Below are 26,791 nucleotides of genomic sequence, written 5' to 3' on the forward strand. Positions count from 1 at the left end.
CATGTCCTTGGAGTTGAGTGCATCTGGCATGGGACTGAACCTTTGTGCAAAGTTTGGTGAGTTTTCACCCATGGGAAGTATGACTTCCTTGGAAGAAGAAGAAAGAAAGAAAGAAGAAGAAGAAGAAGAATTCCTAGGAATACAATAGTGTCCCGGCAGCTTAGCTGCCCGGACCCTAAAAACACATGGGTCACTGACTGACAGCAGCCATATTGGATGGCATCCAATATGGCTGCTGGATGGGATCCAATGGATGCCCCAAGTGAAGGCCTGCTGGTGCATAAATAACTGCAACCTGGTGGATTATCTGATCATTGCATGTATCTGATTGTATACATTAGGTTATTCAGGGGGAAAAAAATCACAGTGAGGATGTAGAGGTCTCAAAAACTTTTCATGTATCAAATTTGATACAAATGGTGACATACTGTAGGGCTAAAGCTGGTTCAGGTCCCACCTGTCTAATAGATGTTAAACCTGCACCCTTCAGGACATCCATTAAATCTTAAATTGAAATAGAAAATCACACACATATTTGGTGAAGTATTCATTTGATATATTAGACCACAAGCTGTTGCACATTCTCTGTGACATATTACAAATAAGACATCCCCAGGTAAACAGCAGTTTTTAATCATATTATGCTATGTGGTTAGCAGTCCCACCTCCCAGCAAGGAGGTCCTGAGTTCAGTTCCTGGACCTGGGGCCTTTAGCAGGAGCTGGTTAAGGTTAATAGAAGACACTGGACTAACATTCATCAGGTGGACACAACTATTTTCTAGTAGATAGATGAGGTGATACCAGCTTGATTCAGGTCTAAGAAGAAAGACCCAGCAGACCACATGTATGAGACAATATTCCACATTTTATTTTTGGATATTACCATGGCTATATGTAACATCTGACAACAGGTACCAACTACAGAATAGTACATTGAATATTCCTGTCAGTTACAGATCCTCTTTTTTTCTCTCTTTTGCTTCTTCGGTTGGTTTTTGGTCCAGTAACATTTCTGCAGCTGACTGTTTCCTCTCAGAGTCACTGAATGTCAAACATTGAAAAACATGCACGTTGTTCACCTGGATACAGCTGATTAAGACCACAGAGAATCATGTCATTTTTCTCACACAGATTTATTTTTTAGCTGAGACACTCATACAGTATTACTAATTATCATAAGGCTAAATTACATTTACAGCTATGCACCAAGAGGTTCACTCTGCTGTTCTAGATAAAGAGAGAGAGAGCACCATATTTACAACTTTATGTACATTTGGTTTTCATGAAACAGACAAGAGACCAAAGACAAAAACAAACAGCTTTTTCCGTTTTTTCTCTTTCATTATAATATGGCCATTGTTTGGGTTAAAAAAAAAATGAAACCAATGGAAAACATTTCTGCACAGACAGCTGCAACACACAGTTAAGCTTATTGCCAATGCCCTTAAAGAAGTATCTCCTCTCCCGTCTCTCTCATTTGTTCATATTTTGGCCTGCTCCTTTAAAGCTGCGAGTCATGATCATTTTCTTCTGCACAGAGTTCACAAAGTCTTCAGACCCCTTCACGTCTTCACATGTTATGTTGCAGCTTCATTTTTTACAACTGAAACATTGACATCGACTCAGAAACTTTTATTGAGTGTAAACCAAAGGATTTTAGCACAAGGCTGCAATGTAACATGTGACCACAGAGAAGCTGTCTGAATACTTCCTGAACACACCCTTTTTGTTTTTAACCATCGAGACATTGACATGTCAACACAGCAGGTTTATTCTTAAAATGTTGACATTTTAAAAAATGAACCCTACTTATCAACAAGCTATTTACACCCAACACAAGGTTGAACCAGCAGGAGCCAGCTGAGGTGGAATCACAACACACTGTGTTTGTCAAGAGCAACAAATGTTGTGTCTCTTCAGCAACACAATGTCATAAAAAAAAATAAAAGAGAGCCATTTGTGGCAATTACCAGGGTCCAAGCAGCTCTGATATCATATGTATGAATTGCTATTGAAACTTTGCTAAAGCAGGACTGAAGCAGGATGGTTTGTAGCCAGTATTTCCCCAGATGGCCAGAATATGCCTGTGTGTTTTTGTAGCACCAGAAAGAAGACTTGTGGAGATATAGAGGTGAATTGATTTTCAAAAATGTAAAATAATGGACCGTTGAAGTGACCATAGGTTACAGTGACTCAGCAGATATGCTGAAAAAAAGCTCTGTAGGATGTACAGCTGATTTATTTTGAATCAGATAGATAGATAGATAGATAGATAGATAGATAGATAGATAGATAGATAGATAGATAGATAGATAGATAGATAGATAGATAGATAGATAGATAGATAGATAGATAGATAGATAGATAGATAGATAGATAGATAGATAGATAGATAGATAGATAGATAGATAGATAGATGTGTGCTTAACAAATGAGTTGATATTTCATGGTCGGCCATTTTTACATGAACATTGAAAACAAGACATTTCCTGTTGCCACTAGGTGGGGCTATAAACATAACTAAACTGGGATTTAGGGTGGTGCTTTTCTCACTCAGGAACTGGGGCAGTCTGGACAGTGCCTGCTGGAGTAGAGCGGTTGGACCCGGCCACATCAGTGCTTGGGCTCTTAGGACAACAATAACAATGAGGTTCCCAGCAGCAGTTTGCTGCTTGGACACCCAAAAAATAATAATAGCATAGATTTAAATAAATAGACAGCAGTAATAATGTAACACACAGGTGGAGATCATCAGCTGTTTGCTACCACAGGAGTGCACACAAGAATATAACCACCATGAGTGATCTTCTCTTTCTGTTCATTCTGAGAGCTGAGCTGCGACGCTGCTCGGACTTGTTGGAGGTGATGGAGCCAAATTCATCCTGCTGAAGCAGCTTTTTAAAAACTGATACTGGGTCAGAGGCCACTCACGTTAAAACCTTCCCTCATCCCTGAGTCGGTAAAGGATCTGATTTCACTCCAGCTCACAACCAGGTCAAAGGAGGTGAACACTGCACGTTTCACTCCTCTCAGCTGCTTCAGGTGCTGCGACAAACTAACATTACAGCAGATCAACATGGTCAATGTTGAGGAGGGAAAATTAAAAATTTGATAAGAATTAATAGTTAAAAGGAAAAGTGGCAATTATTAAACTCAGAAAAAGATGATGTCATTTAGAATAATGTTCTGACTGTAGGAGAAAACAATATTAGAATAAACATTTACAAAAAGTCTCAAGATATTTCAGTATTTATCCTGACAGTGATTTCATTAAAGCTGCAGGACGAGACATTCTGACAGTATTTTGCTGAAATATGCTACAACTTGTTTTAATTGTGAAGCCTGGTTCTCCTTACAGCAGAGTGGGTGGGGGGGTCTGACAGCTGTCAGTAAATACACAAACACACCTGTGGTCTTCTGCTCCTCTCACACTGAGGCTTCAAGCCAAAGTTAGTCATGGAGCAGAGAGCAGGAAGGAAAAATGTCACCCTGAAATGAAGTTACAACTTTTTCTCAAAATATTTTAAACATTTATTCTACAATTAGGACTTCTTGAAATACTACAAATGTTTAGCTAAAATGATGACTTTGATACAAATGTTGTTGTTATGTTACTATTTTGAGATAAAACTACAACTTCATTCTGTTTGAACTCTTAATGTTTTTCCACCTCTGTGTTGTTCATCAAATCAAACTTTCAGTTGTCATTTATTTTGAAAAAACTGTAAATACGAAGAAAGATGTCTATGGATATTCTCATTCATCCAGGTCATTGTTCTTTTCTGGGCAAACTGAATCATAGGCAACTGGACTTGTATTTGTCTGGGAAGACGTTTCACCCCTTGGATAAGAGGCTAGGTCCAACTAGTGCGGACTAGTGAGACTTGTTTCGTACGAACTGATGAAGTCCCTTGGATAAGAGGCGAAACGTCTTCCCAGACAAATACAAGTCCAGTTGCCTACGATTCAATTTGCCCAGAAAAAAAAAAAAAAAAAAAAAACTGTAAATAAGAAAATATGAGTTCCTCTCATCTGAAGCAGCTGGAGACTTAAAACAAGGATAAAATGAAAAGGTAAAAAGACACTCATAAAAGTTAAAAGCAACATGAACCCAGCACAGAGGAGCTGTGGAGCTCAGAGCCGACTGCAGGAGGCTGAGGTATCAGCTACAGCAACACGGGACCAGAGTGGGAAACGTGGACCGGTGTGTTGAGTTGACGATGAGAAGGAGGTGCAGAGGTCATAGGAGGGGCAGCGCCAGGTGAAGGTGTGTGTATGTGTATGTGTGTGTGTGTGTGTGTGTGTGTGTGCGTGTGCATGGAGGGGGGGGGGCTCAGATCACCTGGCAGCAGCTGGCGGGGGCCGAGGTACAGAGCAGACCGTCCCTGGAGCCTCGGCCTCGCTGGATGTTCACAGAGATGGTCTTCTCACACAGAGGTAGTTGGAGCATGCCGTTTTTCAAAGGGCTCAGGTTGCTGTGAGCGTTCCTGTCGCCCGACCCCCCCCTCAGACCGGGGGGGTCGTGCAGCGGCGTTTTGCGGTGGTGGGAGCGGGGCAGGGCGGCGGTGGTGGGCAGCGTGACGGTGTCCAGGCTCGCCGTGGAGCCGATGCACATCCTCCAGGCCGACTTCTGGATCTTCACGCCCCCTCCCGAGAGACCGCGAGGGTCTATGATGAACCTCCCCTCCACCCCCCCTCCTCCGCCCCCCTCCCCCCGGCCCCTCCGCCCCCCGGCGTGGTGCTGCTGCAGCTGCGAGCTGAGGCACAGGCTCATGATCTTCAGACTCTCCACCAGCCCGGCGCCGCGGCTCGCCACGCGGGCCGAGTGCGACAGAGCGCTGAGGGCGGGGCCGCTGAGGGAGGGGCCGCCGCCGCCGCCGCTGTTGTGACAACAGCTGGAGGGGTTTTCCCGCCCCCCTCCCCCGCTCCCTCCGCCGCCGCCGCCCCCTCCGCCTTCGTTCTCGCCCCCTCCAGGAGGACTTCCCCGATCCGGAGCGGAAGAGCCTCCTCCGTCTCCGGGAGGCTCCCCCCGGCCCGAGCTGCTGCCCCCCCCGCCGTTCCCCCCCGAGCTGCCGGGCGGCCCCTCGCTGCTATCCCGTCTGTTCCAGCTGTAACTGAAGCCCGAGTCTTTGTCCAGACGTCTCCGGTGGCTCTCCGAGTCGTCGTCGCTGGTCTCCGAGCTGGAGCACGACGACCCCCTCCCCTGGCTTTTGCGGCGATGGTAGCGTTTGTGCGTGGACCCCGGGGAGGAGCCGGCCCCCGAGCTCAGGCTGGTGGCGTTCCCCGCCATGTTCATTTTGACACGGCTGAGTTTGGGCGGCAGACCCTCGTCCGCGTCGAAGTCGTCGTCAGACTCCCCCTCCTCCTCAAAGATCTGGTTCAGCACCGGGGCGCTCTTCCTGGACGTGAGGCGGTTGGTGACCGACGGGGGCTTACGCCGCAAAATCACCTGGGTGGGGAGGAGAGCCGGGTCCTGCTCCTCCTCCTCCTCCTCATCCTCCTCAACCCTGAGAAACAATCAGATGTTAGATGTTTATTCTGGCTGAAGAGGAACGATATATTATACAAGTAAAAAGTAGATTTCTGGATCCAGGTGGATCAGACCTGAACAGGCAGGTTCGCTGCTTGGTTGCTGCTGACGTGGAGGGGCCGGCGGCCCTGGCGACCCCAGAACCAGATCCCAGAGTAGAGCCGGAGGTGGCAGCACAAGCCTGGGGGAGATATTTTCAGACAAAGTCAATTCAAGCTGGCTGTTCAGTAGGGCTGGGCAATCGATTCAATACCCTATAGTATATTTTCAGTATATTTCAGATACATCAGTAACAATATCAATTTTTGGACGAGATTCTCAGAAAACACTAATCTTTTCAATAATGCAGCGGCTTAGAGGTTCAATTTACTGCATCAAAGTTTACATTAGGATGGGCCCCTGAAGCAATTACATTAGTGCTATTCTATCCAATAATAATAATTAAAGGAACTTGGGGCAGGATAATTCTTTTGGTAACTGTAATTTTGCTGAATGAATGCACTAACACTGTCAAACACTAGTTTGGGTCCACCTCGCTTGTCTTTTTCTGTATCCAATCCAATCCACTTTATTTGTATAGCACATTTTAAAAACAACAAGGTTACCAAAGTGCTGCACAACAGATACAAAACAGTAAATTAAAAGCATATAAAAGCAATAAGAAAAACATAAGATCAGATAAAACACTGAGAAATATAACAAAATAAAATAAAAGACAAACATGCGCGTTCTAGAATGCCATCAAGTATGCGCATGCAGCGTCTTCTGACGTCACGTCCGCAGGACAGCGCGGGGTATTCGGACCCAGAATTGCAGCATTATGCAGCACACAGCCTGTTCAAGGCAACAAGTGGGTGGGCTCATTCTTTTTGGTTTTGAACACTTCATCACCCATTAGTATTAAAAAACTTAAAATGTATTTGTATTTTTTCACAAATCCTGCCCCAAGTTCCTTTAATTCTTTTTAACATGAGCGACTATTTAGACACACATCTTCAGGAAGAACAGATGTGTTGGCCAGTGTACCTGCTACAGTGTGTATAAACACACACACAGCTTCTTTGAGATTCACTGGGGACTTAATTGGAATTACATTTGTCATGTTCTTGTCTTTGGTGTGCAGAGGTTAGCTAATGAAGCAGAGAGCACAGTGGATTAGAGGGTCAATGTTTTTCAACCCATCCCTAATGTCTCAGTGTCCAGAGACAGAGGGCAAACAGAACGGGCCAAAGCGAGGTAAACAGAGTCAAACTGTTTCCCAGTATTATGAGGACATGTGTACCTGAGCTGGAAGACCCAGAGAGTCCGTCACCGTCTCCTCCCGCCGGCCCAGCTCCATCAGACCTTTGGAGCGGTGTCCGTTCAGCAGGTTCTCAGCACTGCGAGCCGGGGACTGGGGGCCGCCAGCGTGGGATATGGAGGATGCTGCCAAGCTGTCCTCTATGTCCTGGTGCATGTCCATTCTGGTGGGCCAGGATTGCCTGCCAACCAATCACAAGGGAATCTGATCACAAGATATACTGTTTGTCCTCATCTAATATGCTGCTCTGACAGACTGCACACAGCTTCTCTACTCAGAAGCAGTGAACAGTGGAATAATTCAACAAAGTCTGCCTCAACATGCACAGTAGAGGAGAAAGACTCTGTCATGCAGTAAAGGGACATTGTGGACTTGCACATGCATGTGAGTTTATGACACACACACACACACACACACACACACACACACACACACACACACACACACACACACACACACACACACACACACACACACACACACACACACACACACACACACACACACACACACACACACACACACACACACACACACTTAAAGGGATAGTTCAACATTTTGGCAAACTGCCAAACAGAGTTGTTTTTGAGGTAAATTCATGCCGCTGATGCGCGTTGCCTTCAGGGACAGTTTTTCATCAAGCAGTCTCTGTATTTACCTCTAAAACAACTCTGTCTGGTAACGTTCTGTTATTATCTCATAGTGTGGTGAATGTGCAGGTCACAACTTATCCACCAGAGCGTTGTGGAGTTGTTGGATTGTGTATTTGATGAGTTTGATGAGGGAAACCAGGAAATCCCATTAGCCTCTGTAGCGTAGCTCTGAGCAGCTCAAGGCTCTGCTCCACCATTCTAAAAATAGCTTGCACCGACAAATAAAGCTAACGAACCTACTGCTAATAGGGATTGTGGCAATGGGCCAATTTGCCAAAATGTTGAACTATCCCTTTAAGGCTGCTGCCTGCACTACTACTACCACAGGGTTCCACTCTTTTCTTGAAATGGTTTTCCAGGACTTTTCCAGGACATTTTCAGCTGCTCCAGTACGACAGACATTTTTACGCCATAAACTAATTCATCCTCTGTTCCATTCATGTTCTTTTTGACCATGGTACCTAATTTTGTACATTTATCAGTTTGTTTCTATGTTCATTCCTTTCTCTCATTTTCCCTCCCAGAAATCTGATTTAAAGATGTGCAGCCTATGGCTCTAGTTTATGAAATCATCTCTTACATGCTTAGAAATTATGACAAATTTATTTAACAACATGTTGTTCTTGTTTTTAAACTATGCTGCTTCTCTATTGGTCACTCAGCAGTTTGTCTTTTCTGTTTATATTTATACAAATGAACTCCCTCCCAAAATATCATGGGGGGTTTCTCCTTCTGGCTGCAGAGAGTTCTCATGTTTGCGTCATTCTGACTGTTATTCTAACGTTGCTCTCTACCTGAACTGAGCCTTAATGTTGCTGGGGCTGGACGAGCGGGTCTGGACCTCCTTCTCCTGCTTCTCCCTCAGGATCCTCTCTGCCAGCAGGTAGTAAGTGGCTGTGATGTGGTTGTACTTGTTGGTCTCCAGGGCTCTAAAACAACACAAACACGTGAGAGACATATCACATAGACATTAGACATTAAAGAAGAGAATGGACACTGCAACTGTGGCATACTGTGTTTTTGTTATTTCCTTTGTATCAGCAACAACTCATGAAAGAACAACTGACATTAACAATCTATGGAATTTTACAATTATCTTTAAAGGCCGTTTTCTCAAAATTAGTTTTTCCTCAGACTCTGAGCTAGAAATCTCCACTTCAGCAGCACTTACAGACACCAAACCTTCCAGTTTGATCCCTTTCTATTAGGGCTGAAACGATTCATCAAGTTATTCGATTAACTTGATTACAAAAATGGCTCGAGGCAAAAACTCTGCCTCGTTATATTCCTATGACGTGCAGCAATCTCGCGGAGGGATATTGTTCCACACGGACCGTTGATAAGGAAACACACCACTAGCGCGTGATACACTCGGCGTGATGGCGGAGAGTCAGGATGTCTGTAAACGGCAGAGATCATCTAAAGTTTGGGATCATTACATACTCAAAAAGGAAGAGAACAAGGTGGCAGCAGCGCCGGCACCCGTAAACCCCCTCCTCCGCTTCCCCCCGCTATAAGCACCACAGCATCTCCCAGACCGTCATATGTAAACCTACCGTAACTTCTCCCAAAAAAAAAAAAAAGAAGCCATGTCAACAGACTCCGGTCTCCTGTGCTGGACCGAGTCTGGCTGCAGGTTTGAGCAAATAAAAGCAAGTTCCTGTGAATACACCTCTTAAAGCCCATTTGAGCAGTTTCTAAGATGCTACGGTTCTCAAAGACCCGACCCGGTCCAATCCACAGGTGTTGAAGCCTGGACCTGATGCAGCTGCACTCACGAGCAATTTTTGTTTTATCAAAAATTAAGCCTACAGTGCATGAAAACGTATGACTGTAAACAGTACTGTAAACATATACCATCCAATTCCTGCTAAATACATTTTCAATCTTCCTGAAAAAAAATTGAGAATGGGTCGTGGTTGATGAAGTTTGGCAAATATCAGAATTTTATCTCAAAAACTGAATTTTTGAGATGCAATTTATATATTAACAGATTTTTGTTTAGATATTAGAATTTGTGACATTTTGACCATTTTTGAAATCTGCCTTGACAACAGCTGCCCGGACACTGACTCCCTGAGTCTATTTGAGAAGAAACACACGAGGTCTCATTCTAGACAATTAGCTCAGTGAGTTAGGAGCTGGTTCTTGGTGTTGGAGGATGTGGGTTCAAGACCCAACAAGGGAGTTGGCTAAAATACCAGATGGTCTTTGTGAAACAAATGTACATAATCTTAGAGTAGATGTTTAACAAATACATATCAGAATTTTACCTCTTTTTTAAAAAATTTTTTTTATAGTGGTTTCAAATCTGCCTGCACGACATTGAATGGCTTACTCAATTTGTGAAGCCACCATAGCACTGCCACTTGCCAATTAGCTCAGTGTGATAGACAATGGTCTGTGGTTCTAGAGGGTGTGGGTTCAAGTCGCAACTGGTGCAAAGTGAAAATTACAATGTCAACTGTCTTGTCTTCCTATTCTCCTGTTTGTTGCTCAGAATTTGCCTAAATTTGCCAAAAAAATAACCCGGACCCAATCCATCGCTGCGCAGCAGCTATAATTACCCAACAAGATCTAAAAACCACAACGGATACAACAGGTTGAAATAACAAAAGGGATTACAGTAGAGGGGAAGGAAATATCTGGTTGGTCACATATTGAGTAGATTAAGTTGATGATGTTGATGGCATTTGGGACTTTTTGAAAACACCTTTGGTCAAGGGAACACAGTAGCGCCTTCCAGACGTTAAAAGCTGAAACTGGTCAGAGAGTGGATGTGTGCGCTGTCTGCCAGAATGTTTCTGTGACTGAACCAGGCAGGAAAATGAAATGTCAGGACACTCTGAATGTGTGTGATGTACACGATCCGATTAACACCAAGACACCTCTATCGTCCTTCTACCTCAGTCTCTGATCCAAAGAATTAGATCCATATTAACATTGAGACCTGCCAGCCTTTTCAAAAGGACGTGTAGCTTCATGGAGCAAAAGGCTGAACTGAAACAAATAGGACCCTTGCATATCTTTTAGGAAGCATAAACTGTTTTGAGACTGAACTGCACAAATGGCAAATAAAGATTTTGACTTTGAACTCAGCAGAGCCTCTGTCCCTCCGCACTGACCACTGTGGTGGTAAGGAGATCAACCAGAACCCTCTCCATAGTTTTGCACAGTATGGAGGTTAAAGCCATCCCCAGGCATAGTAGCACCCACCTTTTTTGGTAAAGGCCTGATTGGTGAAGATGTGTGTGCTCCTGTGGCTAACAGTGAGTAAAACATCCTGGAGAAGACCCTGGAAGTTGAGGAGCACAGTCTTTAAGGTGGTCTGGCAATCTGTAATGGTTATGGTTTACATTTAACAAAGACCTAAAATTCAGTATCTCGCTGCAGTGACCCTGGGTTTCAATTCAACCAATGATCTGGGGCAGTACTGGGTTTAATGTGTCCACTTACTCAACAATGGCATCTCGGTCGGCTATGTCTCCCAGCACCATGCGCTGGATAATGCTGTTGTGTTCCTCCTCAGACAGGTTCTTGTGGGAGACCAGAGGAGTGTTATATTTGGTGGCTGGGGATGGGTCCACCCCCTGCAGCCAGGTGTGAGTCTCGATTTCATCCAGGGATGCTCGCTGCTTGGGGTCTCTCTGAAGCATCCGGTCTATAAGACTAGAGAGGAGAGAGGGGGAGGGGGCACATACTTTAACTCAGAGTAAAAATATCATCTTAATTGATGTGTGATGGAAAGAGGTCAGTGATGTCAGATGATGTAAGAGCAGAGGAAACCAACATTTGGTTTGTAATGACTGAAGGCTATGACTGGTCGAGATAGTGCAACCATCCCAGATGCTATTGATTGATTGATTGAGTACTTTATTGTCAGAATTACTTCTGAAATTTTTCTATGTTCAAAGTGACAACAGAATAACACTTTTTTCAAAAGAAATGTAAACTTTTTTGTTTATTTTCTTTTTAAAATCTTTTTCCTAGAAATGTTCAAACTTTTTTTTGAGAAATTGTACCACTTTTTTTCCAGAAATTTCTCTATAATCTTTCAAAAATGTACACCTAATTTAAACGTACATTGATTGTTTGTGTATTTCTGGTGTTTGCTTCAAGATTTTGTCCATGGGGGTCTGTGGTCTAATTTGTGTCAATTTGGGGTCCTTGATGTAAAAAAGTTTGAGAACCACCAGTGATACAAGTATGAACAGTTTACCCACCTAAAAATCAGTATACCCACTTAAAAAAAATTAGACTACACCACTGCCTCTCAGTGTGGATGCTCTCTGTTGGAGGTGTGGATGGATACATCGCTGAATGAGGGATGCTCCTGTGTGGTTGCTGTGTGGAGCAGGAGGGGCTCTGTGGTGTCTAATGTACAGTGACAGCCTGAGCTCAGGATGTCAAAGTACAGCTGGTCGAGTAGCAGCTTTAATTCCACACAAATAAAACTGTTAAGAGCTGAGAGTGCAGTTTAATAGGATTAGGCAGGACATATACTGTATTCTACTGAGTCTACTGAAACTAAAGCTGGAAAAAAGCAAAAAGTATCCAGACAACAGCCATTTTTGTCAGCTGTACAATGAAGCCCATCCTAACGTTGAGGTTGTGCAGATCCGAAGGAAAAGAGAGCGTGAAACAAGAAAACAGTAGGGTACAAGTAACCTATTCTTACAAACCATTTCCAAAAAAGTGTTAAAAAAAAAAAAAAAAAAAAAACACGGGCTGACTTATACATGGTTTGACTTTGGTGAGATAAGGTTATGACACAAGCACTAAAAGCTAAATAACCTTTACTGACATAAGGCTTATGATCTGCATATGGACACAGACAGACAAATACAAACTGAGGCTCAAAAAACTGCAACCACCTTCTAATATTGGCTCCAGTGAATAAATCTTTTCAAATTCTATCAAATCTCTAAGTGTGTTTGTGATGTGTGAGTGTGAGCAGACTAGACCGGTGGTCACCAACCTTTTTAAGCCCGAGATCCCTTACCTCAGATCTACCTTTTGAAGCGTTGAGAGTTAACGACTGTCTAGGACAGGGGTGTCAAACTCAAATACGCCGTGGGCCAAAATTTAAAAATTGGTACGTCGAGGGCCGGACTGGTTGTTTTTTTGAAATTACCTTTTTGCACATACTGAACCTAAAACTAACAAAGCCTGTAAGTTATTGCATATACAACAACATTAATCATTAAATTAAAAAAAGAAAAAACAGTTGCATTAATTTCTAATGGCTCTATCCATAGTCATTTCTAATTAGGGATGCTTTTACTGACTTATTCTCTCTTTTTTCGCCAGTGAAAAAAAAGCATATTATTATTATATAATTATTATTATTATTATGATATTATTATATAAGCAGCTTATTTCGGTGCTTCCTGCAGTGGAAATGCGCCTAAGGAGGAAGGTGATGACCCTGTAGCACAGTGATGTGCTGCTGACAGCGCATGGGTTTGTATGTTTGTATTGTCAGACACTAGTTATCATGTTGCTGTTTTCTGCCAACAAATAAATGTATGGATATTGTACTGTTGTATGCTTGTGTAGAGCGTACGTAAATGTATCCTCTGCTGCTAACTCTCCATTGTTTTGACCCTCCAGGCAGAAGGAGGGGATCAACTCACTCCTATGAGCACGGTCCCTATGCATTTGCATCCCTATGGATGCAAATTAGCAGTAAGCTAACTCTGGAATGTTTATGAATGTTTTTCTATTGAAGTTCAATATGCAATCAACAAATACATAAAATAAAATAAATAAGATAGTGGTGTGACAGGGAACTTTGCTGCCCTCAGTAATCATGGGCAGGCTTTTCCATTTGCCGAGAAGCTTGTAGTGTGTGTAGTAGTACTGTAGTGTGTAGTTGTGAACAAGGCTTTTGGTGAAATAATGGGCTCTGGTAACATACAATTTGATGAAGAATACTTTGGCATCAGCCAAGCAAATGTGCAAGTCACAAGGCATGCTAGCATTTGTACAAGCCATTCCTGCACAGAAATGACACTGTATTGATAATTTTCTCTGACGGATCACTAGTTTTTTGCATCACCTTGGCACTGCCTCAATTTGAAACCTGTAACCTCAGCCAAGGTGATATAACAAAAAGAAAACAGTAACAGGCATGACTCATGAAAACAAAAAGAAAGAGAGCAGACTGAAGGCTATCTTGGATTTTCTATGCCTCGAGGTCAGAGTATTTCATCAAAAGGAGGAGCTCAGTGATTCTCATGTGCTGTGAATGTTCCACTCACTCTTTGCAGGCACTAGAGACGTGGGCCGGTACAGTGTATTTACAGTCCATGATCATTGTGAGGGTCTCGCTGTCGTTTGCTTCCTGGAAGGGTGGCTGGCCACACACCAACATGAACAGGATCACACCCAGACTCCAGATATCTAAGGAGGAGGAAAGTACAAATAAGCATACAATGAATACATGATCCAATTTCCACTTACAGTAAATCATGTAAATATGGCACAAAGTGAGCTTCATGCCTACTGCTACTGATGAGGTGAAGATGAAATGTTCTGAATTGGACACATTTCAACATAATATGGAAGCATTTCATCATAATACAAATAATTTCTTCTTAAAGGGATAGTTCAACATTTTGGCAAATTGGCCCATTGCCATAATCGCTATAGTCATAGCAGTAGGTTCGTTACCTTTAATTGTCGGTGTAAGCTATTTTTAGAATGGTGGAGCAGAGCCGTGAGCTGCTCAGGGCTCTGCTATGGAGGCTAAGGGAATTTCTTGGTTTCCCTCATCAAACTCATCAAATACACAATCCAACAACTCCAAAACACTGTCGTGGACAAGTGAGAAATGAACATGAGAAATTGTTCTGCCGGTCAGTGCACACTACATACACACGCGCACACACACACACACACGGACCACATTGAGTGAATAGTGCTGTCGCTGGCAGGAGAGAGGGCTCTGTGACAGCTGGTGATCTGCTCAAGACCTCTTTCTGTCACCTGCAGACCATGTAAGTCTATAGAAACACAACTAATGCACCAATCTTATTCCACACAGGTGCACTGTATGGTACAATGAGGCACTTGATATCCCCAAAAATGCTGATAAGGCCCAGCTGATTCTGATTTTATATCAAGGCGGTGAAGATGGTGAAGAAGAAGGTTCAGCTACTGACATGATCAACTGTCTTGTTTCAATAGGAAGAAAGACTGAAGTAACATTTTCATTCATATGGAATCGGACTTGGCTAAAATTCTGAAAATACTTCTTAGATATCTAATTAAAATAAGAATATGAGAACCCACTGAAGCCTAACGCTGAAAGACTGGAAAGACATTACTATCTGATTGCAGAGCGCCTGCTCTCCCCGCCACAGAAACAAACACTTTTTCCTTGTTGTGATGATTTCTTTACAAAAATAAACGGTCGAGCAGTGCAGTGGTAATTATTATAATTATAAATAGAATTTTGCACAAAGTTTGGGCTACATGGTCTGATAGATGAGTTATTACACTAATGTTAAGACCCACAGTCACAGTTGAAGGTGAGAAATGGGTAAAGCCCCAGGCCTTTCTGCAGACCTGCTGCAGTGTAGAAGAAAACAACAGGTGCTACAAAGAGGTCAAAGTGCTGGTCCCAGCAGTGGCCTGCATCACATAAACGCAACCACTACACACATTTCTAATGACAGCTGTTATACACTACCAGGGCTAAGCCCTCCCGCATTATACAATAAACATGAGAAAGTTGTTGTCTGAATAACATGATCTTTAGAAGTTCAAGTGAAACCTAGAGGCAGCAGCATCAAATAAGCACATCGTATCTCTTAAATTGTCTAATTTTATGCAGCCCAAGTGCATCAAATAGTCTACTTGCCAGTAAAAAACCCTGCTCTTATTCAGTGAGTATAAATGATTGACGGGTATCATGTCCCGCCCTCGTCATTTGCTGATGATAGGGGTAACTTCAATAAGTCCACAGGCCGATCAGTTCAGACCAATCAGCAGCGGGTTGACAATTCACACACCGATGACTTGCTCGTCATTTGGGTTGATTTCATCTACAGTAGGGCTGAGCACGATTTGCCAGTGTCTGCTTTCAATACCCCCCCCCCCCCCACACACACACACACACACACCCCTCCCACCCCTCTGGTCATTAATTTTTTTTTATCCGTGTTGCTGCCCCCCCACGCGCCACAGCAGCCTCCCAGATCATCATGACATTGTTTCAAATCGCTAACAGTTCTCGAAGTGGAAAAAATAAGAATTCATTTTTAGTAGTGTTATTCCTTCTTCATATTATGTTGAGTTGGGGTCAGGAATGGATGGGGTGGAGGTGAGGGGGTAGACTTATGACAGTACCGCCTGTGGCACCTACTGCACACGTGGTGCGTGGCGCAGTGGTTAAGGCGGCCGCCCCATGTAGAGACTACAGTCCTCAACGCAGACGTCCCCGGTTTGATCCCCACATCGGGCAGACCTTTCCTGCATGTCATTCCCCCTTTCTCTGCCTCCCCCTTTCCTGTCTATCTCACTATGTGCTGTCAAATAAAGGCAAAAACGCCCAAAATAATAAACTTAAAAAAAAAAGACGAGAGTAGCAATAGGCCTAGTAAAAAAAAAAAAGTGTGATACACACGCGATCGCGGGATTACATGACGGCTATCTTTTTTTTTCTTTTTTTTTAGAAAGCGTCTATGCTGACAGAAAAAAACAACAAGAGCAGTAAAAAAAAACAGAAAAAAAAACGCTGCTCAACAACCGTGCGATGATCAGAGCTGTCGCATGTCACCATAAGAGCTCGGTGGGTCCTGTCTGCAGTGGAGACACGGCCACCGAGAGGGCCGAGTGAGAGGACAGTTCCTGTCGAAGTTCCTACCCCCTCCTTTTACCACTCCTGCAGTGGAAACATGGCTAAAATGACTGAACGGACTGAACTGAGGGTATTGACGGACAAGCAACAACTTAATTAATCATCATTTTACTTATTTTATTTTGAAAATTGACCGGATTCTCTCGCCTTTTCTGTGCCCAACTTCCTGTCTGGTACAATCTGGTCTATCCAGCTTGACAGACGGCGCTCGCGGCTCGCGTGAAAAATAGAACTGAACCGATCTGAAGCGCTGCAGGCGCGCGCACTGTGCTCCGGAGTGTGAGATGTGCGACCAGGCAGACCGGTTAACATGTGCGCCTATCTGAAACTACCTCCGCTCCAGAGCGCTGCGCCTCGGTTCCGCGTGCAGTGCGACCAGGCTGTCACAGTGTCACGGAGCAGATCCATGATAGTCCCCGCTGCAGTTAGTCAGAGACCTGAACCGCCCCCGTCAACCACTGGTCGACCAAGAAAATCTTTGGTCGGGGGTAGCCCTATTTATTAGTGTCTCCGACAATATTTGTTTGTGTTTGTCTGCAGTGATGTCAGTGATGGAGAGGAGAGGCAAATACCTCCTGGGACCACAGGAGTACAATCTCACACCTGGCTTGCTCACGTTCACAGCATCTGTTACCATAGCAACACTACCTCCCCATTTCATACTGGGGACTGTAACGTGCCTTTGTCAGGCCCTCTGGCATATTGGTCAACACGTACACAATGACAAGGAACAACATGGCAGCTGCTTGTTGACAGTCTCGGGCATGTCAGCCAAAAATTATATCTCTCATTTTTATTTCACACTGTTTTCCCAAGTGATTTACAAACTGAAAATGACTGAAGTCATACCAGCAGCACAATCCACTTGAAACAATGAAAATAATACAACTACACCGTCAAATTTTCAGTGTGCACTCCTGGCTTCAACAAATAAGCAATGAGGAAAAAGGGGAGAAGCGCCTCTCTCCTGATCCTCTTCTTCTTCCATTCCCCCTCCTTCACTCTCCCTGGCTTTCTCTTTCGCTGCACTTTGTCCACAAATACATCAACCCCCTTTCTTTCATCTATTATTCTTTACCTGGCAGTCTGCTTCCTCATTCTTCACCCAGGGCTTAAAGTTAAAAAAAATCCTGAGCCTGAACTTTTTTCCAAGGAGCGGGGGTGCAGTGGATCCGACGCATAGCCTACACATTATAGGCAATTTAGCAAACAACTTTTTAGCATTGTGCTTGGTAATGTACACAGGGTTCATACACATTTTAACCAACAAATTTCCATGACTTTCCCATGACTTGGCAACATGTTTCCATGACATTACAAGACCTCTAAAACATCAATATATGCATGAAATGTATGAAAACTATGTAAAAAAGAAAAAAAAGAAAAAAGAAAAAGTGGAAATGCCAAAAAATAGATCTAATGACAACAGGCTTTATGCACAGCTCCACTACTTCCTGAGCTCAAGCCAGCTTCATTATTACATACTACAGACAAACTAATTAATCCAGGTGTGTCTGACCTCACAACTTTATGTGATTTTAACACATTGAAGCATTCTGGTGTACTCTGAGAAGAACATGAAGGGAAATTTGTTTCAGATTTAAAAAAAAAAAAAAAAAAGCACATTGAGAATTGACTGAGGTTCCTATAGCTTAATTGTACTGTAAGGCAACAAGGCAAGAATGGCTGGAGTGTATGAAACTGAACTCAACTGGTCTAGTGGGGAGCAAAAATAAATCTCATATTTTAAATTTAGGGGTCTGGACCATAGGTCTGGATCAGCCATTCAAGGGCTCGTTTCCTCTGCTATGGGGCGTGGGGGGGCACGTCCGTGCAGCGTTGCGCTGCAGACATGCACGGAGAAAAAAAAAAAAACGAAACCGAATGCGCGCCGTTACGTCCACTCGGACCACCAGGTTCGTTTGTGCCGACGTCAACAGCGGCAAGAGACCCGACGCTACTTGGCGTATCACTGCCTCCAGCGAGTGACTGACTCACGTCACCTGGCTCATACAGTACGCGCAGGCCAGGGTTGTCTTGCATACGACACATTTAGCTTTGTCTTTGTCCTCCGTCCTCTCCAGCCATGAACTTCTCTGTGTGCAGCCAAATATTGTGTGTGAGTTGTTGTTTTTTTCTGAAATTTTCAAACGCCGGAGATCCGGCACGGGGCCGGAATACTTTAAGCCCTGCTTCACCTCAACTACTGGGATTGTACCAGACAGAGTATCCCCTCTAACTACCACTCTCCGCCTCCTCTTACTAAAATCATCTCTCACAGGGTTCTAAATGAACTTTTTTGACCAGTTACCAGCCACATTGGCTGGAAATCAGAATTTCAACTAGCCAAATTTTTTCCGGTGAAAATAAGAGAGATTCTTTACGTTCGTACTGTGTTTCCCACTCATGAAAATAGCATGTTTTTAGCCTCTATCTATGGAAAGCCGTTTTAGTCATAATGGAATAAATTAATAAATGCATAAATAAATATAGCCATGAAATGAATCCCAAATTAAATAAATAGGATGATAAATAGCTATAAATGAAATATAAATACATAGATTAATTTACATTTGTATTTTTTCAGGAGACTTTTATTTATAACTTTATTTTATATATTATAATAATTAACGCCTCATTTATTTATTTCCTGATACTTTCATTTCCTAATGTCACATTTATTTATTTCCGGGGACTTTTATTTCATAACGTCACATTTATTTATTTCTGGGGACATTTATTTCACTGCTCTTTTATTTCATGCTGCAATATTCAAATGAGGGGGCGGGGTTATCTAGACCCTTTCAGAGTAAAACATCACACGGTGGCCTATTCACCTTATTTTGCGTTGGATCTAGTGTGCGGAAGTGCTTGCATTGGAGGAGACGATTCAGGTTGCCCAAAAAAATAAATAAAATAAAATACTGCTCAGTGGTCACGTAAACAGCAAAACGGTGCATGTACTATAGTTTCTGTCGGAGTCGCACTGATGCGACTGAATGTAATTTTCTATTCGCACTGGAAATAATCAAGCAAAACAGTCGCACTGTCGAGCCCTGGGCAGTACTGCAGAATAACATACTACCCTCTGCACTATCCAGGGTTAAGTATCCAACATCACAGTTTTCAAAATGTGTGGGTTTGTGTGCAAGGCTCGTAGAGAAATTAACCACAGTTCATGCATTTTCTCTGCTGCACATCTTCAGTTTGTGGTGACAATACCAATAGGAATCAAACAATCCAAGGTGGCTGCCTTCTCCACATGCATAAACAATCATGCAGCCAATTTCAGCCTTTTTCAGGATTAGCGCCACATTAACAATGACACCAGCTGCAAAACAAGCTTCACTGAGCACACGTTACTATCCAGTTCACGTGCCCTACACCTCCCTGTTGTGAAAGGTATCATATCAGTTATGGACAGACACACGATCCGTCTGCCTGCTCCCTGTCAGACCTCACAGAAAATCAATGACCTGGTTAATTTAGTCCAATGGTACACCCATGAACGTCAGTGCTAGTAGAGCTGACCTCGTAACACTTGGCCTATGGCACCCTGCAAAATGATGACCGTCGAGTGCTGCTACATCCAAACAGCTAGAATACACAATGCAGCTTTGAATATTCAGGATAGCACAGAAGTCAGCAACCTGCGGCTCCCGTGGTTTAGAGAGGACCAGCTTATTTTGAAAAAATAATAATAATGTGAATAAATAATGACCATTTCGTTTTTTCAATCGTAATAGTTATTTCTTTTGGAGATTGAAGTGCTCTTGTGACATTAAAATAAAACTTGTTTTAATATTTTGTCGATCAAAATATGCACCACGTCAGGTTTTTTCCACCATCAACTACAAACATCGCTCGCGCTTCACAGGTGAGAGTTTGCAAGATCGTGAAAATCAAAGTGACATCTTATGCTGTGCAGTGAAGTTCAGGGGTAGAAATCACTAGGGCTGACCCAAAAAATCCCCCCCCAGACGTTACGATCGCGCAACCCCTTGGCCATCGAAACTTCGATTTTGATCAATTTCATGTCTGCGAAGCTTCGACTATCAAAATATGATAATCGGGTCAGCCCTAGAAATCACATTAACCAGGTGAGACAAATAATTTAATAAGCTATTATTTTGAAAATATATATTTCTTTATCGGACCCTGAACTGATGTATTTGTGTTTCATATTCAGGTTGACGTTGGCTGCTGTATGCCACAGAAATTAAAGAATGACGGCACACTGACATAGACATGATATAAACTGCCATGTTTTTGGGTTTCCCAATAGAACATACTGCAGCTGACCCTAGAATGCACCGTTTTCTCTGCCTATCTGAGCCAAAGTGTTTTTGGCCACATCCTTGGTTAAAGCACGTGTGTCTGTGCATGGGGGGGCGTTCAGATGTAGCATCTTTTGTGCGCACAGACCCATTACTGTCAATGTAGACTGTGCAGATTTAATGTAAGTTTTTGTTGACTTGTCTTGTTTTTTTCCGTGTTGTGATTGTAAATGTATGTTTAAATGTACTGGTTTTAAATGTGGACCCCAGGAAGACTAGCGGTGCTCTAGAGCGCAGCTAATCCTAACAAATAAAACAACAGAATCATGTCACGTGGCTCACAACCCAAAGCAACAACATAAGAGGCATGCATTCGGTGTGACAGGCTTGTTTTTTCGTGAATGTCATTTTAATGGTCGAATAGGTCTTATGGCTCTGAGTGGGTTTTAATATGGTGGGAAAGGGCCCAAACAAGGTTGCTAACCCCTGGGATAGCAGAAGCCCATATGGCTGATGCCTGCTTCTTATTCAAGTTATCTCATCCTAAATTTAGGAACACATCGGATGTGTGGCTTGACTGTGGCGTGTGGAGCACCTGCTGACAAATGAGAGCAAACGCACACCCAAAACACTTAACGGCTTAACATTATTGTGTGATCTGAAGCATAGAACTATCAGCTGTTTTTCCACTTGTGCCGCGAGCAGCAAAACTAGACAGAGGTAATACCTGTTGATGTCATATTCACATCAGCAGCAGCAGCAACATGTCTTGTGTTCTAGCCAGGGTTGTACAGAGCGGTATATATTTCGCACATGCTACATCAACATGCCTGTGCTAAGAATTAATCTGCCCTGTAGCATGGGTGCTATGGGTAAACAAGAAGAAGAAGCAGAGCAGTGTATCAGCTGGTCACTTGTGGAAACGTTTGTGAGCATGGCGAGTGAAAAGAGTCTGAGCTAGAAGATGCGCTAGAAGATGCGCTAGAAGATGCGCCAGCAGCGTTGTATAGGTGCTGTATGGGAACGCGTGTGTGATCATGATGATCGCAACCAATTAGCGATTTAGCGCGTTTAGCATTTATTAGTGCTCCAGCGCAACCTGTGCAGCAGCAGGAGCAGGAGGAGGAAGAAGAGGCTGACTGACAGAGAGGACAGGTGGTGAAATGCTGTTGAACACCACAATAATTATAGTGTTTTTTTTGGTGAGAGCCCAAACGAGACTGTGGCAGGACAGGACACCTCTGTCTCTGTTTCACTTTATGTTGCTGGTAAATAATGTGGTTGTGAAAGTATTAGGCTAAAGTTACATTATGCACTAATTCAAGGGGCAGAGCTTTAAGAGACATTTTTGCTTTTATATTTTATAAGATATAATTTTTGTAAGAACCACAATTAATAAATATAGGTTATATATTTCAGTGAATAACTAATTATTCTTAGCATTTGTTAGATAACTTTCTTTGCCCAATAAATTAAAAGCATGTTGGAACTATCAATCAATGTCTCCTCTCTTGCAGCCAGAATCTCACCTACTTTTAACCTCAGACTGTCACAATGATGGATAAGATGTCAGACTGCCTCATTCTTTTAGTTTTTACCTGAATATACAAGACATGATTGATTTTCCAACGATCAACGTATAGCTACCGAATCGAACCGAAAACCGTGAATTTATGAACTGTTCCACCCCTAGTAAATATGTCACATCTGTTATGTAAAAATTAGTTGTTTAAAGTATAATAAAGATGCTTCTAATGTATCTGAAAACATTTTGAGTTATTATTCTATAATTGTATATTATATGAATTACACTTGCTGATGTTACTGTGTAAGTGATGAGCTGCATTAATTGGCGGGGACGGGCATTGTGCTACAACTCTCTGGTCCTGTGCTAAAGAACTGCCTGTGTAGTACTAGTGTTATGTGCTGAAACAGTTAACGTGCAGCCCTGGTTCTAGCCTGCATCTGAATGCAGCACAGACATGAAGAAATATTTTTAACATTAGTGCATCTGTAAGTGGAGACTGTTATACTTGATTAGGGTTTTTTTTTTTGAATTAACAAAGAAACATCCCAGATTGCAGTAGCATGCAAACTCTACGTAGAGCAACAGCTGACAGGTGATATCTGCTGTAAGGCTCGCACCACACATGTAGTGTGTTCCCAACTGAAGACATAACACATATCCAGACTCTGTGAGCAAACCAACAGCCAAGTTGTTAACAACAATACCACAACTCTGTTCAGGCACAAAGACGGGATGCAAGGGGGTTTAAAGTGGACTGGACACTGAGCTGACACTGCAGGCAACAAGGCTGGTCTGGAGTGAAATTCTGGGTTCTGGGTAAAATCTATACAGTTCCCTAAACGATCTGAATCAAAGATCTTGCTCACATCCTGTCTGGTAGCATTGCAGTATAATCCTGCCATGTTCTAATTAATGGTGTGACTCATCTCATTACTTTAGCATCATTCATCAGCCTACATGTTTTGCATACCTACTGCTGGAGCATCATATTCATCGCCCAACAGGATTTCTGGTGCAGAGTACGCCAGAGATCCACAACTGGTTGTCAGCTTCTTCCCCGGCTGAAACTTGTTACTGAATCCAAAGTCAGTGAGCTTCACCAGCCCTTGTTTCTCAAAGAACACCACATTCTCTGGTTTGAGGTCTCTGTGGACCACATGCAGCCGATGGCAGTACGAGATAGCGTGGACAATCTGGGCAAAATACTTCTTGGCCAGCTCTTCATTCAGACCCTCCTCGTGTTTCATGATGTAGTCAAACATATCCCCTCCATCGCCAAGCTCCAAGATAAGGTAAAGTTTGGTCTGAGTGTCAATCACTTCATAAAGGCGCACAATGTTGGGGTGTTGGACCAGCTTCATGCATCGCACTTCCTGGAAAAGGTGACCCGTAGCCACAGTATCAAGCTTAGTCTTGTCGATCACCTTGACCGCCACTTTCTCCCCAGTGAAGACATGCCGTGCTAACTTAACCACGGCAAAGTGGCCGCGGCCCAGTGTCTTGTCAAGGTCATACAGGCCAGCAATCTTGCCATCATAGCCCCTCTTGAAGCCTGCCATATCTGGAGACAGTGATGAGGAAAGGGGAGCCACCACTGCAGGTAGGGACTGGTTGGCTGAGGTGTGTGGGTCCAGCTTAGTTTGGTTTATCAAAGGCAGAGGAAGAAATCCATGGCTCCAGTTTCCTAAATAACACGAAAGACAGAGTTATAACAGGTAAAATGAACACCATCTGCTACAAATACTGTGTTTTTCCACGTTTTCCTGATTCTGTTATATTTCTGACAATACTATTGTATCTGCCCAACCTCCTTTTCATTATGTATTAGCTATACAAAACAATGCCACATTTGAAATTGGTCCCAATTAAAGCATTGCACTGACATAATATTTAGTTTAGTTCCTGAACCAACCCCACGATTATTCAGCAGGAGGCGTAGCTGTTGTTTTGACAGAATGGCTGCTGCACCGTCGTTAGCTCATACATCCTCATGTCTCGTGCCTCGTCCTGCTACAATTAACCACGCTGAACACGGCTCAAACTACAAATACACGAGTCCCATTGTCACAGATATTGTCGACTGTCCACCGAGTTTGATAAACCGGCCCACAAGTCGGTTGTATAACGGGCCCGCCGGCAGTAGCACAAGCAACTGACGTTAGCCTAACGTTAGCAGGAGCTAGCTAGATGTACAGTGATTGATCAACGTCAGCAAGCTCACGTTAGCTGCTTCTCTACTGCAGCGTTACAACGTTGCCAGCTAGTTAATCCACAAACCTACCCGCCAATAATTTCTACACAGACAGTTTATATCAATTCAACAGAGCGCTGGCCACACGGCCACACCGGGGCTTTCTAATATCTCCAAACTAGCCGTGGTTAGCATGTAGCGTATAGCATGCTAAAGTTACTATGACTCGCTAAGCTCACCTCTCCAGTGTCTTCGGTAAACAGAAAGCCCTGAGTCCAGTAATCGCCGGATGCCTTGGACCCTTTGGATGCTATCAAGTGAAGCTTAGCGCAAATTATGAGAGAAGACGAGTATGGTGCAGGCTGTCACGGATGACCGCGGCACTCAGGAGGTGCCCGTGCCCAATGTTTGTTCTTAAAACGAAGAATTGCATCGTTGGCAACAGTCGCCCTAATCGGAATGGTAATATCCTCCCAGCCGAGGTGGTGGAGCTATGATGCTGCCTTCACGTGCTGAAAAAAAGAATCGACATTTCCAAACCGGTCACAGCCCCAGGACTGCCGTAGGAAAATCACCTCCACTTTTCAAGATACACTATTCATAACAACATAATAACCACGGCAAAATACCCTAACTTAATATTTCATCAGCTAGACAGATATAGGCCTACTTTCAAACTTGCAAAAGCAATACAGACTTATTTATCAACAAAGTTTTAAAATTGGACTATAAAGGTCTTTACTTAATACCCTTTAATAAAGTCTCATTTAGAATGGCGTTAGTAGGCTACTTGTAATGAAGTAGCGAGATCACTAGTGGGTCTATGAGCCCGAGGCGCCACAGGGGGGCGCCAAAGACCCATGTTGGGCAGCACTAGAGCACTGGAAAAGAGAGTAACGACACCACCATTGACTCCCGTGGTAAGGGTTTTGCGCCCCGAGTGGCAGGATATGGGTATTGCAAAAGCGCCCAGAAAACCCATTCACTCCAATGTATGTGTGTTGCCCACTTGCTTGTAAAATGATGAAAATGGCCGTGTTTTTGTTTTTAGGTGTCTTGGTCATATCAAATATATATTATGCTTGTCAACAGTTTGATTTAACCCACCAAATGCAGTTCACTTTTAGTCTAATGAATTTTGCTTTTGTGTTCTAAAGACCAACACATTTAAAATTACAAACAGTAAGCAATATGTACCTGGATTTGTAGCCTATTTGTGGATCACAGCCAAGGGGGCAGTTGTTGGTCTGAGAAGTGAAGCTCACTTCCGCGTTCAAAAAACTGCAATCCCCTCGGATTCCTCTGGGGGCTGGTGTCAGAAGGGAGCATTCCCCATAGAGCCCCATGTTAAAATCGCCGACTTTACATCCTCAGTAAACATGTTAAAAGCCTGGTGTCAGAACGTTTTTTCGTCTCAATCGATAGTTTCTACCCCCGCACACACTCTGAGGGGGGTGAATTTTTTTTTTAACTCTACCGTTTTACTGTTATTAGGTTAAAATTCTGGCCAATTAGGGCGCGGAAACGTTGAGTGACAGGTCCGAGCAGCTCCGTGGACAGCTGCTTCGAGGCCAGTGGGCGGGTTCTCGGCCGGCCAATCCAACATGGCGCTGTTCAGGCCGCCATATTTGAGTCACAAAAACGACTCCCCAAAACCAATGGGTGACGTCACGGACGCTACGTCCATTCTTTTTACAGTCTATGATCACAGCCTGAGTGGAAGTAAGACAATTGTCAACATCAGCCACTGTCAAACATGAATGCTGCAGTCTCACAGACAGGTTGGCAAGATGAGTCAAGGTGTCATGCAGGAAGCAGCAGAATTTTAGAGTGGCTCCATCTGTTGCCCACTTGCAGAAACGATGTGCCTGGCTCTGATGACTGGCATTGACCCTTTCAGTGTCTGGTGATTTGGTCTTTAGAACACAAGAGCAAAATTCATTAGACTAAAGGTGAACTGCATTTGGTGGGTTAAATCAAACTGTTGACAAACATAAACAGTACTTGTACAATACAATACAATAAATCTTTATTATCCACCATGGTGGAAATTTGCCTTCGGCTCACCGTAAAGATACAAATTTTCATTAAAAACATACAGCAGTTAAGAATACCATTAAAACACAGTTAAAACATAGAGTTAGAAAAAAACCAAAAGAAAAAAAGACAGTTAAGAGCAGTTCAGTGTTAGTGCATCACTTATGTTGAGTTGAGGAGGCGAGTGGCGTTGGGGATAAAAGATTTTTTAAAGGCTCCCTTAGCTAGTGGGACCCTGTAGCGTCTCCTGGATTTCAGGAGCTCGAATTGGTTGGTTAGGGGGTGGGAGCTGTCTGCTGTAATTTTCCTGGCCTTCCTCATTGTCCTCTCTGTGTAAATTCCTGTTCAGAAGAGTTTCTCAGTGCTAGCACTGAGAAACTCTTCTTTAATGTGGCTCTGTTCAATGGG

At 43.3% G+C, this 26,791-nt stretch overlaps 1 protein-coding gene across 1 annotated transcript; it reads right to left on the reverse strand.

The window, feature by feature from the left end:
• Positions 1-4,301: 4,301 nt before the first annotated feature.
• snrka (SNF related kinase a) lies at positions 4,302-24,854 on the reverse strand. The gene is made up of 8 exons (XM_085803379.1): positions 24,586-24,854; positions 23,126-23,839; positions 13,748-13,889; positions 10,941-11,153; positions 8,279-8,413; positions 6,814-7,012; positions 5,606-5,712; positions 4,302-5,508 (listed from the first exon to the last, which is right to left on the reverse strand). Exons 2-8 carry the CDS (start codon positions 23,712-23,714, stop codon positions 4,335-4,337), a joined length of 2,559 nt encoding a protein of 852 aa, XP_085659505.1. The 5' UTR covers positions 23,715-23,839; positions 24,586-24,854; the 3' UTR covers positions 4,302-4,334.
• Between the last annotated feature and the right edge of the window lie 1,937 nt (positions 24,855-26,791).

The sequence above is a fragment of the Trachurus japonicus genome, chromosome 16 (genome assembly GCF_045865225.1).
Source record: "Trachurus japonicus isolate A0001 chromosome 16, Traja_1.0".
Taxonomy (NCBI): domain Eukaryota; kingdom Metazoa; phylum Chordata; class Actinopteri; order Carangiformes; family Carangidae; genus Trachurus; species Trachurus japonicus.